Below are 16,044 nucleotides of genomic sequence, written 5' to 3'. Positions count from 1 at the left end.
ATCCAACAGCATGAATAAATGTCTATTTTACTGTGCTTCAAATCAGCATCAGAAAGGCTTTGTGGCCGTACCTGTTACTGAATTGAGACAGCATAGACTAATATTAGTTGAATGCATGTGGTGAGCACTACCGGATTATTCTAATCAAGGTTAGTTAAATTAAACTTGATTACTCTCTTGCAAAGTTGATACGTCCACATAGAGAAGGCACCACACTGGCTTGGCATTGAAGAACGTGCTCAAGTGGCGCACACATGGCATCCATGTGGCAGATTGTCTCTTTTTCATCTCGTCTCCTCAATTTTACATGAATTGTTGCACAAAACAAGCAGATAATATATTTTATTTGATGCCAACTAATTCACAGGAAATTTCCCATGTATTATTTATAATTATAACCCTAAAAAATAAGAAGCCCTAGCTATACAACTTGAAATATGTGCCATATCAGCACCAGGTCAGAAAACCTATAGTCCTGTTTCCTTTGAAAAGTAGCCAAGGAATTTTAATTTTGGGTAGCAAAGGGGAGAATTGCATGTGTCTAAATGCAGTGCACTTATCAGGCACCTTTACAAAGCGCTATCACAGCCACTGATTTCTTAATTAATTCTCCTGCTTTATTTAGCACGCCTCCAAAAAGTATGTTTCTAAAACAATGGCCAAGATATTATTGAACTTTCTTACCTATTTCCAGATTACAATTACTTAATTTTATTCAATTGGGTATATCAATATTCTTCTACAAATGATAAATGTCTGGGATGAGTTCTCGTAAAACATGCACAGCATACTGTACCAAATTGAACAAATGTGCTAGTGGGTAGTTTAGACATTTATATGTTCCCTTGAAATGGAGGGTAGTTTAGACATTTCTTTGTTCCCTTGAAATGCAAATATATTTGGAAATACCGCAGAATATATATACTTTGAAGAAATTATAAATGCAAATGTATTAAGAATCATGAAGGAAATTACATTGTTGTATAAAGGTAATAGTGTTGCAAAAATTCAAAGGCAAAATCAAATACACAATTGGTTGTTGGTTGCTTTAAAGAAACGTTACTGAGTAGCCTACCACGGCTCAGTGGATCTGCAATTAGAAAAATAAAATTAAAATATGCATTACAGACAGTATCTTTTTCCTGTTCCTAAATTCTTAGAAGTTCACACTTTGGTCCATAACATTATATTTATTTATTTATTATTTGTTGGTTGCCATCTTACCCTAAAAAACATTCTATTTATTACATCTTGGTCTTTACACTACCTTTTCTGTTTAAAATAGGTGGTGCAAATCTGAAGTAAGTTAACCTTAAAAAAAAAAAAAAGTTCTGAAGTAACTTGCAGTCCATGCCGGAAAAAAATACTTATTATATTCATGCCATTATTCACCGGGACTTGAACTTTTATCTCAATTTCACTGAAATATGAGAAATTCAGTAGGTATCCTGTTAACATTACTTGACGTCTGAATATGGTACAGTACCTGTTTAAATGTCAAAGGAGTGGATTATGTTCTTATTTAGTGCGTTCGCTTATACGGGTTGTCATTTTCTGATGTAATAACTGATCAGGGGCAAAACCAGTAATGCTTGAAAGAGGCATGTTTGATTAGCTTGTTCAAGACAGATTAATAAAAGTTTCCTTTTATGTAACTACAAATTAGGATAATTATAAAAATGGTTGTCTTGACGAGCAAGGGCGGACCTAGAATTTTCATCAAGGGGAGGGGAGGGGAGGGGAGGGGGGGGGGGGGGGGGGGGGGGGGGGGGGGAGGCAAAAGAAATATAGAATCGGGTTTAAATAGCTTATCGGATTTAAAAAACCCATTAACTAATTGGGTACTCGATAAAAAAAACAATGCTTTGGCTTATATTTTCCAATGTTCTAACTTGTAATTTCTAATGTTTTAGCTTATAATTCTAATTACCAATCATAATTCAAAAAAATTATTTTGATTTTAACACTAAATTTAACCTAAATTACAAATCAAACATTCAGAGAGGGAAGCCCCCCTGGCCTATGCTGGGTCCGCCCCTGTTGACAAGGCGAATAATATTTAAGCTAGTGAGCAATGCCTAAACATGGAGGACTATTGGTTTTGCCATAAAAAGGTGAAGGTGGCTGCACAGTTCATATCATTAACAGTACATGTGTGCTTACTGTCTTTTTCTGATTTGATAAGTGGCATATCAGATATGTCAAAAACTTTAATTAAAGCTAGGATGAAAATTTTTGCTGTCATGAAAATTGAGAAATGAAGATAATTAGTAACTTAGAAGCTATCAGTAAGATGCAACATAATGATTTCCTTTTTATCAAGGAAAAATGCATTGAAATGGTCAAAACTAAATTAAATTTAATTGTTTTCTTCTTTGTTTTCAATTTTACTTCTCAGTATAAATTGCAATTCTTTTAATCTAATTAGCAGAGGCATTATTCATTAGCTAATGTATTTTTTATAACTCATTTCTGATAATTTAAACATAATTAACATGTAATAAATAAAACAAACAAAATAGTAACACCAACTAGGTAATTAACATTAATATATGGATAACAAAATGATTTGTGAATATTATGTCATGACAAATCTTCTTGAATACCTAGATTTGCATTCATTATGCACACACAACTAGAGCAACACAAGCTTACACACAAGCAATGCAGTCGCATATTAATTATACATACACATTCTGGTCTCTCCAGTGCTGTATATATGGGCAGTGCTAGAAGTGCCTGCATCGATCTCAAGCTTCGGATCAGGATCAGACTCTTGAGATCGAAGCAACAGGTACCACTACACTGTCTATTCAACACTGGAGAGAACCAGTACCACCTTCTACTTAAGAGTGTATGTTACAGATTACTGAGACTCAACAACAAAAGGAGCAAAAAAAGAAGAAGAAGAAACTGATAACAGTAACCACCAGTTGATGCAACAGCAGTGATCACTACTACTTGATGGAAAACATCACTTAATTATACATAATATATGAGATTTAATTAGCAAAATAAGCCCCCAATTTGAACAGGAGGAAGAAACAATTTCTTGAGCTCATTTTCCATTCGCAAGAGCGACTCGGCAAAACAATAGTCCCAGTTCGAAACGGTTCCGATTTGATTTCCTTGACATGGTCCACACTGAGGGGCGGCCACCTTCGCCTCTGATTTCTCGATGTCTCTCCATATTTGCTCCATTGGATACGCATGCATTGCACCCGGATCATGGTTCATCTCCTTGGAAGCAACACTTGTGATGCGGCACGGGATGCTATTTTGAATATGGTCCCAGTTCTCTGCATAGGCGAGCACAGGTGGTGGATTACTCGTTGGAGAATTTTCATAGGTTAGAGAGGAGGAAGAAGAGGAAGGAGAGGTGCTCCTTTTTCTCTCTTGCGCTTTCTTCCTCATGTGTGTTCTCCAGTAGTTCTTTATCTCGTTGTCAGTGCGGCCCGGGAGCCTTCGTGCAATACGAGACCACCTATACATAATTAAAACATTAATTTATGGATAACTTATTAAATTATAACCATGAACCAATAAAATAAATCAGATCCTCTCTGATTGTCAAAAGTTGTTTATTTGGTGTAAAACCTTATCAGATCCTCTCTGATTGTGATTGATGAATCATTGTACACTTAGGTGGGGTGACATCATTTCATTGCACTTAGTGGTAATATATGCATGGTTCACAAAAACAAGAAAAGTTGAATATATCTATGATTTTGGATAATCTGATCAGATAAAACTGATGGTTGCTGTCTTCTAATTCTAATTTAGTAAAGCCTCCCAATAAAAGTGCTTGCTTAATTTGAAAAACAAAACATGCTAATAACATCTATAACTATAAAAATAGATATGTTAATTGTGCTACATGTTGGTTGGTAATTAACTTGGTATTAGTAATTAAATTGTGAAGATAGCCTATGTAGCTAACCTGTTTCCCCATTTGGAATGAAGTTCGAGGATTAGGCGCTCCTCCTGAGGAGTCATGCGGCCGCGCTTGAGGCCGGGGTGGAGGTAGTTCACCCACCGGAGCCTACAGCTCTTCCCGGTGCGGTTGAGGCCTGTAATGAAATATTAACAATAATATAATTAATTCAGATCTCATGCAAAATATAGGTAGGCATATAATTTAGCTAGGTGGCTACACAAACAAATAGCAACAGTATTATTTGATTTGACTAATTACAGTACTTAGGATGCATGTGTGTTGATTTGTGATCAAGTGATGTGATGTGATCCCCCCACCCTCAAACCTGAGACTCGGGCAATGAAATCCCAACGACGTTCCCCGAACAAGCGCACAAAGCATACCAGTTGCGAGTCCTCCTGCTCCGTCCACGGCCCCTTCCGAGTCTCTTCTCCTCCCATCATCGTCACCATCTCTTCTTTATTAATTGAGTCGAGTAGACAGACAGACAGCGCTAGCTTGATTTGATTTCTTATATATATCTCTATGCATGCATGTCCCCCTTGAGAGCTTTGTGTTAATTTCTCTCTATCTGTCTATATATCTATGGCTTGGGGGGAAGGGGTGCTATGCCCAAACTTTTCTAGCTTTTCGCTTCAATTTATAGGCAAGGCACTCACAGCAGATTGGTTCTCTTTCTCTCAACACCTACCTGCTCACGTGCTCAGGGGGTGTATCATATCATCTATATCTGATCATCAGTTGAGATTTATCTATATATTCTGATTAAGATTCCACACATTTATACCGTCATTTGCTCATTTAATTAATTTCCGGATTTATGTTAATCCATCTAAGAAATATATAGTATATGGGAAAAGATCAGTGAAAATATTAATTATTGGTTGCTATTATATATGGGAAAAGATCAGCATAATTATTTATTTTGGGTACTTTAAAAATATAAACTAATTATTTTTTTTGCTAACATAAAAGTAATTGCACTAGAGCGGTTACATGCTCCCTCAGAAGTCAGAACAAACTAATTAAAGAAATTTATAAAGAGAGCCCTTCTGTATAGGTATTTCTGTTTTTTTTTTTCCATTTAATTAACTAGTACAAATCTAATTAATTAAGGTTTTATGTGGCAATCACAATTACTTGGGTGTTCTGTTTAGTAATGCACGCAGGATATATGCTCCTATTATATTACACAAGGAGTGAGGCTGTGGTGACATGTATATCACAGATCGGTGATCCATACTATTGATATATATGTTTTCAAAGTTTGAACATTCGATTCGAAATTCAATTCATATAAAATGTACGTGAAAATCAAATTTTACATTTTCTATAATTTTTGAACTATTTTTTTAGATAGGTAGAAAAATTCCTACTTTTGAATGACCCAGTTCTTCAGATCAAGTGATTTCTATTTATCTAAAAAAGTAAAAAAATTTAAAAAAATATAAAATTTGATCTTCAAGTATATATATTTTCAAACATAAATCATGTTTAGTAATTCAGATAGGCTGTTTAACTTTGAAATATGAATTCATAATACGGGACGCTACATAATAATGCATATCTATTGATCATAGCCTCAATTTTATACAACTATATATACTTTTATGGTCAGATACATATAATAATAAAATTAATTTATATATATAGAGAGTTAGGATATAATCAGTGCCCTTTAGAGAATCTTTTGAGTTAATACATCTCAATCATCTGATTTTAAACGGAACCAATCCAATTATTTGATTTTAATACATAAACTCTTAAAACAGATTGGATGGCCCATATGCATTAACTCAAAAGATTCCCTTTTGAGTTAATGCAGAGGATATTAATTCGCCCGTTAGAGCTAGATGCATATGATAATGCTAGCTAGCTAGCTAGCTAGAAAAAGAACAAGCAGTTGCATGCAAATGCAAATTACATGCAGATGCACTTGCACTACTATAGAATAGAGAAATGTACATTTGGTACCTTTTGTTAACAAAAAAAAAGAAATTAAATGAATTAGATGGGTCAGGGATATCGTACGACCATTAATATTTAGAAGGATTTGGTGTTGATCCTCGGAACTAAATAGACAAAAAGCGCACAAAATTTCTTCTCTAGTGATCATTAAAAGTGACAAAATATATCTAAATAATCAAGTTGTCTTTCTATAAGAGAAAGTTAGATGCGTATCAGAGCAACTATATATTTATTTTCTGTGCTCTTTCTTGTCTGGAGCTTTTTACCTGCTTATCATTTATACTTTTATTCATGCACCTCCTTAATAATTTGCATTATTTTTGTATAAAATATTTAGGAGTAAAAATACTTATCTCTTTTGTATAGTAAGAATGTAAACATATTTGCAGTAGATTGTATGTGGAAATTCATATTGTATTATTATTGTTTGTTACAAAAGTGTTTGTATCAAGAACCAAATTTATTTTTGTTGTTGGAGCAATAATTTTTTTCGTTTATTTGACTAATTTGCAAAAACATATAATTATTGAATTTTACTATTTCTTCTATTTTTGAAAGATATGTAGGTTCAAGTCAAATGGAATTGCATTATGAAATATTTGGACTGAAGAAATCATGAACATATTTATCAAGAATACAAATTGTAAAATCAGAAGCTTGGTAAAGTAAGTTTGAGATTGTTTAAACAGGGATAAAACGTTGGTAACGTTTTAGGCCTGTCAGAAATGCTGAAGTAACAGATTGATCAAACTCAGAAATAACTTAAAACGTTATAACATTTTTATAAATGTTGTAACGTTTTAGGATTGTCAGAACTATTGAAGCACAGCTGTACAAAATCAACTTAAAACGTTGTAACGTTTTAGGATTGTCAGAACTACTGAAGCACAGCTGTACAGAATCAACTTAAAACGTTGTAACGTTTTAGAAATGTCAGAACGTTAAGTACAGTTGTATCAAATTCAAAATTCAAGTTACAAACATTGTAATGTTTGTCAATCGTTACAACGATCTAATTAAATCAACGTTGTAACGTTTGACAAAAGTTGTAACGTTTTAAATAAATTTGAGCTTCAGAAATTTTTGTTTTTGATCAAGATTTTACAGTGCAAAACGTTACACAAACGTTATACAATCGTTGTAATATTTTACTAAGCTGTCAGAAAATTAAAATCCTAAATCGCATTTTGAACTAAAACGTTGTAACGTTTTATAAAACGTTGGTAATGTTTTAGGTCAAACAGCTCGTTATTGAGCTGTCTCTATAAATAGGGCTTTGGACTTTCTTCCCAAAGCAATCTGAGCCGACCCTAAACTTTTAAAATATGATTTTCTGAGAGCTTAGTTTACTTCATTGTTGTGAGAGCTTAAAAATTCAAAATTCCTGAAACAACCTCAAAACCACTTCACTAATCTTGAGTTAGATTAGATTAGAGTGATCTATTGAGTGTTTCTTTTGAGTAGCTTAAACTTTGAGACCTTGTTCTCATCTCTTTGAGTTGGCCGGTTGACTTCCCGCTTGGGTTGTAAGGGCTCAACGATTCACAAGCTGTAATCCTTTCATATTGGGTAATAGAAAGGGGCACCCACAAGAGGTTGCCAAGCCCCGGAGACGTATTTCTCTAAACTCATCTATTTACTTTTAATTGCGATTATTTTCGATTTTTAGAGCAATTAGTGGTGCAACTAGTATAACAATTTTAACAACTTATTGTCCTTTGTGTGTTGAAGGTCGCAGGTTCGAAGTATTATAACTACACTCGAGTGAGACAGGTCCGGCCTTGGTGGTGTGCAACCAGAGCGACCGCTTCGGACCCCAAAATTCTAGTGGCCTAAAAAATGTGTGTGTATATATATATAGAGAGAGAGAGAGACATGGGCTAATAAACAATCAATTATTCCTAGCCTCTCGTGTAACCAAATCGTTTTTCGATTTTTAAAGTCCAAATAATCGATCCAAACAGTTAGATGTGATCTCCATATTAAAATGTGTTAGGAGACCAAATTTTACATTTCTTGAAATTTTTTTACTATTTATTAAGCCACTTTGAAAATTACGATCCAATGGTGGCTTAACCAAACAGTAAAATCAAAAGCTACCGTTGGATCAGCGATTTTCAAAATAGCTTAATAAATAGTAAAAAAAAAATCCAAAAAATGTAAAATTTGGTCTCCTAGCACATTTTAATATGGAGATCACATCTAACAGTTTGAATCAATCATTTGGACTTTAAAAATCGAAAAACGACTTGGTTACACGGGAGCCTAGGAACAATCAATTGTTTATTAGCCCCTCTCTCTCTATATATATATATAAAAGAAATTGTATATATTAAAAATAAATAAAATATTATGGTTCAAATTTTGTATATATCAATGATTCAAATTTTATATATATAAAGGACTCAAATTTTTCTATAAATAGATATGATTTGTTGGCATATCAATAAAAACCAGACCGGTTAATCGCTTTTAGGGGTGTTCATTGGGTCCGGTTTAGTCGGTTTTGAACCAAACCGAATTAGTGTGGACTAGGCAATTTGGTTTAATGGTTTGGTTTGGTTTGAAAATTTTCAAAACCAAAATAACCGAAATGGCCAAATTTTTATATATTATGAATTTGGTTCGGACTGCCCTAGTTTATTTCTCAATCAACTGCTTTAAATACTTTGGTTGATTTCTTAATACCTTAGTTGATTTCTTAATATACTTCAATAAAATCAATTGCTTTAAATAAAAATATTAATATCTTTAGGTTTTAACTGAAGAAACCGAAATAAAACTTTAGTTTTTGGTTGCAATGCTAAATCGGTTCGGTTTTATTTTTGAAACAAATTATAACTTTGATTTGCCTAGTTCGGTTCAATTGAAACCGAACCGAACCGATGAACACCCCTAATCGCTTCCATAAGTACTTCAACACCATATGCTTATAAGTCGTTTTTGCATTTTAAAGGTCCAAATAGTCGATATAAACCGTTCAACCTGATATCCATATTAAAACGTGCTTGGAGACCTAATTTTACATTTTTTTTGAATTTTTTTACTATTTTTTAAGGTAAGTAGAAAATAATTATTTTTTATGTTTCAGAATCTTCGAAATCAATGGATTTTCTACCTATCTTAAAAATAATAAAAAAATGTAAAATTTAGTCTCCAAGCACGTTTTAATATGGATATCATATTGAACGGTTTGGATCGACTATTTAGACTTTGAAAATGCAAAAATGACTTAAAACATATAGCGTTGAAGTACTTATTGAAGTGTATTAGCCGGTTTTATAAATTTTTTGTATATATAAAGGGTCTCAAATTTCTTCTGTTCCGGACTCCAAAATCTTCAGAACCAGCCCTAGAGTGAGATAAAGGACTTTTAACCATTATTCATGCTACAAGGAGAGAAAAAAACACAAAAAATATTTGTACTTTCTTAGAAGGTGTACATAATTTCATAACAAGATATAAATATCTTTTAAAAAGTATAAATATTTTTGAAATACAAATAAGAAATATAAATAAAGAGATAAAATTATTTCTGTATATTTTTGATATACAATTAATTTTATATAATTAGATGAGCTAGGCTACGGTGAGTTGCGAAGTAAAGCGACTATTTTACTTCACGCTCATATTTTGCGATTTTAAAGTTCAAAACATCGATCCAAACCGTTCATCTTGTTCTTCATATTGAAATGTGCTTGGAGACCAAATTTTACATTTTTTGAAATTTTTTTACTATTTATTAAGCAATTTTGAAAGTCGCTGATCTGATGGTCCAGAAAATTTTACTGTTTTTTACTGTTTACAGCAAAACAGCAATTTTAAAAAATACTTAATAAATAGTAAAAAAATTCCAAAAAATGTAAAATTTGGTCTCCAAGTACATTTCAATATGGATTAAATATCTAACGGTTCGGATTGGTAATTTGGACTTTCAAAATAAAAATACGGCGTGAAGTAGAAACGCGTTTTACTTCGCAACTCACCGTAGCCTAGCTCTAATTAGATACAAATATATTTTTGTTTTACAGTATGTGGTTGATTACCTCTTTTTTTTTATATCCAAGATTTAATTAGGGTCCATTTTAGTTATCTAGACTATTCTATTTTTGTATTCTACATTTAAAAATATAGTCCGTACCCAGTTTTTTGCCACACATAATGATTTGTTCTTAGAAAACTTTTTTGTTGTGCCCATGGTCCCCCCCCCTCTTCTCTTCGTTTTCCTGCCTTGACCAGGTTAAAGGTCTCCGAGTATTACATAATTAACTCAGAACAATAAGCTTTGTTAAAAGCTGCTCTGCCACAGTTCAGTGCAATTATTATATATATATATATATTTTTTTTTTTGATGAAATATATTATATTTTCTGGTGTTCACAAAATAGGCCAAATGAAAAGTTCCCATTTCTCTATCTACCTTCTGGTCTTTATGCCACTGAATTGTTCAAATTGTTATCATTCATAAAAATCATTTTATTTTGTTTGGAAATACTGCATGACGAGTTCCTATCATTTATGTTTAACATCATGGGATGGAACTGAAATATTGATGAATACAAGATTAAACCACTTAGGGCCTCTTCGGCGGAATTAAAGGGAATAGGAATGTGTTGCAAAATTTTTGAACTGATTTTTACTGTTTACATGGGAAAAAAAAAATTTAGTCTGAGTGAATTTTTTTTTACCACGTGAACAATAATATTTTTACTTCCGCCGAACAGGCTCTTAGTGCTTAGTTTTTTTTTTTTTATATATATATTGTTTTGAACAGATATTGGAGGTCAGACCATCTAATTGTTTAATATCTAAAAACAATCAGCATCTCAATTTCGAATATGTAGCATTTCACAAAAAAAATATTAATTGCCTTCTGATTCTCCTCTGTAATAATTAGTTTGTCATAATCATGACAAAAATAAAAATCCTAAGAGCAACCCATAACTCATAAATAATTTACCTTTCTTACGTACCCATATTGTTACACTGCAAATGTTATATATTATATGCATCTTTTGGTATACTGTGTTATCATGTGTGATCTGTCTATCTAGTAGAGAGACCGATATTTTAAATTTTAATGATTTAATCAATATTCGTTAGAGTGAGACTATTGTATTTTGTAATTAATGTACATATTAATTGAATGTAAACTTGGTCTACATTTATATAAAAAAACAGTAAAAAATTAAAATATATAATTTTTTAAGTATATTTTTACATAAAGATCATGTTGATACTACAATTAACTGTTTAAACTTAAAAAAAAAAAATGAATCCATAACATGTTTCACTGAAAGAATGAATATTGGAACAACATACTGGTAGAGGCGCATAATCAGTAAGGACAAATGAAAAATATGATATTTTTCATAACTAGATATAAATATCTGGTGTTCACAAAATAGGGAAAATGAAATGTTTCCATTACTCTTTCTATCTTCTAGTCTATATGCCACTGAATTGTTTAAATTATAAGCATATATTCATGAAAATTATTTTACTCTGTTTGGAAATACTGCATGACAAGTACCTATCATTTATGTTTAACATAATTATGTAATGGAACTAAAATATTGATGAATACAAGATTAAACCACTTTAGTGCTTAGGCTTTTTTTTTTCTATATATTGTTTTGAATAGAGATTGGAGATCACACCATCTAATTGTTTAATATCCACAAAAAATCTAGCTAGCATCCGAATTTCGAATATGTAGCATTTCACACACAAAAAAAATATTAACTGCCTTTTATCACTAGATCATAATCTGTCTCCTCTATAATAATTAATTTGTCATAATCATGTCAAAAATAAAAATTCTAAGAGCAACCCATAACTCATAAATAATTTACCTTTCTTACACATATTGTTACACTGCACATGTTATCTATTATGCATCTTTTGGTATACAGTGTTATCTAGTGTGATCTGTCTAGTAGAGAGACAGATATTTTAAATTTTAATGATTTAATCAATATTTGTTAGAGTGAGACTATGGTATTTTGTAATGTAAGTATTGAATGTGAACTTGGTCTACATTTCTATAGAAACAGTAAAAAGTTTAAAAATATTTTTTTTTTCTTGAAGTATATTTTTACATAAAAGTTCATGTTTATAGTACAGGTTAACTGTTTAAACTTTAAAAAAAAATTAAAATATGAATCCATAACATGTTTTACTGGAAGTCTGGAAGTAGTGGTGGAAGAATGGATATAATTAACAACATACTGGTAGAGGAGCATAATTAATAAGGGAGCACAACTGATATTAATTTTCAATTTCTTCTTTCTTCTGACTTCACTATCTCTGTTTGTTTATTTTAAATTTCTAATTTTCAATGACTCATATTGAGTCTTCTTTTTGAAGTTTTGTAACAGGTTTCAATTTGAAACGTACCTTAACTTGTAACTTACACTGTCAATAATATATAAATAAGTACTATATTCTTATTTTTCCTTAAGAAACATGAACCGCATCTGCGCAATTAATCGTATTATCTGTTGGTCAAAGGCAGCGAGCAAGCCATAACTTGAGTTGTATGTTTCTCAAATTTCAAAGCGTGACAGAGAATAGCAGACATGCAGGCTTTATCAGTTCAACTAACAACTTTACAGAGTTCTGATTATACATGAATAACTATGTAGTGGAAATAGCTATTCGATATCATGAATTAAACGGTAACAGGTAAGATCTCTGGTAATATGACTAATCATACTAAGTTTGAATATATATGATCGTTTTGATGATATTTTGGATTCGGTTTTACTTCACATCTTTATAGAGTCTAGAATCTTCATGGTTTAAGTCGGGTCGGATTTTAAATCGTTCTTTAGTCTGATGCTCGTCGACGAGCATGATTTGAAATTGACTTTGAGTCGTCTTGAATTTTGGGTCAGATTTGGATGCATTAATTTAAAACAAAGTTAGGAAACAAAACAAATTGGATCGAACTTAAATCTTCAAGTGGAGTCAATTTGCTAGTTCTAATAATCAAAGGGATAACACAATTCGTTTTTAATTATGAATAAGTTAGGTGCGATATAATTATCTAGCTAATTTTAAACAAAAATTTCTGATCTATATATATAGTTCATCTGAAATTTATCTAATTTTCTATATAAAGAGGGATCCAATTATCCAATCCAACAAATATTATAAACTTCTATTTTGAGTTTTTATTGAAAAATCCATGATCACATACACAGATATACTTTATTTGACGACACTTTTTTAGTCTCTTTTAGCTTTTATAGTTGTTTATTTTTTTCGGAATACTGATTTTTAATTTAGTGAGAATTAAGATTATCTTCTTTGACTTATTAATTTGTTCAAAATCTTAAGTTTTGTTTGTGTCTTAAACTTATTTATCATTGAATTAAGCTTTCTTATCTGTATCTAGGAATTAAGATAACTGAACATAAAATTTTTAGCGCGGATTAAAATTTAATCCTACCACTTGTTGTAAACAATTCTCATTTTCTTTTAATTAATAAAGTTGAGAATCAAGTTACTCAATTATTTTTGAAAATCATAAGAAATTTTCTATATTCAGCTTTAGAACTTGTGATCTTTCATACGTAAGATATTAACTTTACTCCCATACAAAAAGCTGATCCTCTTCTATCACATAGATTGTGCAACAGAAGATCAAGATAAGAGCAAAGAAACGAGGGAAAAACAGCAGCAAAAAGAGAGACAAGCAGCTCTGGTGTGGAAGCCATTACCACCCAATCTCTACCCCCCCTCTAAATCTCTCTTTTATGTGCAGTCCACTTGTTTGTGGCCCCCCTCACCTTTTCTCTTCCTTGTATTTCTTATTATTTCTAGAAAAAAAATGCTATTGAGCTCCACTAAATTAGAGGTCATCTTCTCCCTCCACAACACAAGGCCACATTGTTATTCCACTAACCACCTCAATTGATTATGGCTAATTTTGAAAATTGACTTTTAATTTACATTCAAGTGGGAGTTGTTATATATGTTGTTAAATTCTTATGACATATTTATGGATTCAAACGTATTTTTGATAACTTATGTAATGTGACAAAGACGACTGGTATAAAATTTGTCATCTCTAATCTCAATATTGATTGTTATTAAGTATTAACTTAAAAGAGATTATATATTATCATTTTTTATGAGTCGATTAACTTAAAAGAGATTATATATTATCATTGTTTATCAGTCGATCGTACACAAGACTTGAAAACTATGAAAAGAATTGGACAAAAATATATATTAACTACATGAAATCATGAACAATACTGGCTTGTAATGTATGTATAGCACATTTCCGCACTACTTTAGTAAATTAATAATATCTTGATATGCAATAAAAAAAATATATATATACATATGATAATACAATTCGTATAACTCTCATTCATTCATTCATTCATTCATGAATGAGTTAGATAATTAAGGTTGGCATATATAGTTGATTTCTTAATTTATAAATTTAGATGCACTAGCATGCTTTATTAGAAAATAATCTCACTAAATTAGAATTTTTTTCACATGCTCTAAAAAATTATGAGTATAAACTCCTCTTTGTTCAGATCTTTATGTTATAAACTTGTAATTAGAAAAGTATGTATTTACTCAAAATTACATAAGAAAATTACCTATATATTAAGTTGAATTGTACATCTTTATTAAAAAAAACTCATTAATTTATGAGAACAGTTTAAGAAAAAATTAAACCCCATTTTGACTACTATATGTAACAAACTTTTTGCTACATATCTTACTATTTTTAGTTAATACAACATGTGATCCTTGAATTTGTTTAAATTAAAGCTCAATTTTGTTGGTGGCAGTCTTAATTCAGTTATATTTATAAGACACATTTTACAAAATCTTTTGAAATTCTTCATAAAAAAATTAGAAAAATGCATAATTGAGTTTTTATTTTTCTGACCCAAAAACCTAATGAATTTACAAAAATTTATAGAGTAAACTAAAAAATATATAATCAAAACAAAAGAACAACGCAATGCGAAAAGTTAAATTACTAGCGAATATATATAAATGTGCATTATTTAGACTTGTTTTACACCTGCACAGGGTGCAAGTTGGGGTGTTTTATTTTATTTTGATAGGTAGGGGACGGGGAGTAAAAAACAGATGAGTGCACCATATATGGATATGTGTGTTATCTTTTATGGATGTGCAACAGAGCAGCACAATCTTTATGTGGTTCTGTGTGCTACCTTTCATTTCATTTCATTCATGGCTCTTTAGAACACAGACATGAGACATATCATCAGCTTCGGGTTCAGGAACTTTTTATTTAATTAAAAGGTTAATTTTAAATTAATTCTTTGCAAAAGTAGATTTCTGATGCCAACAGGGAACAGCTGCTTGCTCAAAGTCAGAAAAAAAAGAAGTATTTTTTATAATTTTAAAAAAGTAGAGATATAATTTTTTTTTTTTTTTGAAATTAGACGATGTCACTGTTTGTAAAAAAAATTTAGACCGAGTCAATAGCGGAGCCATATAAATTCAGGAGGATTCACTTGTCTATTTCGGATGAAAAATAATTTCAGAAAATGTAATTTTTTTGTCACATTTTTTTCAGAAAAATTATAAAACTGTTTGTGTTGAAAATAATTATACAATTATGCCTTTATAATTTTATGTCTCATTGCTATCATATATATTTGTTTAATAAGGAGCTCATAATATGGTATAATTAATGAATTAATGATCTCAACTCTGGACAAGCAATTGACATTTATGAACTCTCTCTCTTTTTCTTTCATTTTTAAACAAGGGGAGTGCTATATGAGAACAACATTTGAAATTTTGATAGTGAGATAAACTTTTTCTCTAAATACGGATTTTATCTCATATTCTTTTTCTCTTATCTGTCATCACTAATTATCTCACAGTCAATAAAGAAAAACATTAACAAATAAATATATTGTAATTTTGGTAACTACTCATCATCTCTCTCTATATACGGAGAAAAATATATTGTAATTTTGATAACAACTCAACATCTCTCTCTCCCGATTATAACAAGTACAACAAAATCCAATTATTACCCTATAAAATGAGCAACAACGAAGAAAATCATACAAGGCAGCTCTTTTGTTATCACTAATCAATTTATTCTTACAAAAATATATCTT

At 31.0% G+C, this 16,044-nt stretch overlaps 1 protein-coding gene and 1 long non-coding RNA gene across 2 annotated transcripts in view; one reads left to right on the top strand and one right to left on the bottom strand.

Annotated features, from left to right (window-relative positions):
* Window positions 1-16,044, top strand: part of LOC144574988 (uncharacterized) — an 87,132-nt gene that overhangs the window by 38,545 nt on the left and 32,543 nt on the right. The window lies entirely within an intron of this gene.
* LOC144575023 (myb-related protein MYBAS2-like) lies at window positions 2,520-4,548 on the bottom strand. The gene is made up of 3 exons (XM_078325137.1): window positions 4,263-4,548; window positions 3,941-4,070; window positions 2,520-3,484 (listed from the first exon to the last, which is right to left on the bottom strand). Exons 1-3 carry the CDS (start codon window positions 4,387-4,389, stop codon window positions 3,007-3,009), a joined length of 735 nt encoding a protein of 244 aa, XP_078181263.1. The 5' UTR covers window positions 4,390-4,548; the 3' UTR covers window positions 2,520-3,006.

This window comes from Carex rostrata, chromosome 23 (genome assembly GCF_964058835.1).
Source record: "Carex rostrata chromosome 23, lpCarRost1.2, whole genome shotgun sequence".
In the NCBI taxonomy this organism is placed as follows: Eukaryota; Viridiplantae; Streptophyta; class Magnoliopsida; order Poales; family Cyperaceae; genus Carex; species Carex rostrata.
Note: the sequence above shows the minus strand (reverse complement) of the source record. Positions and strands in the feature narration are given on the sequence as shown.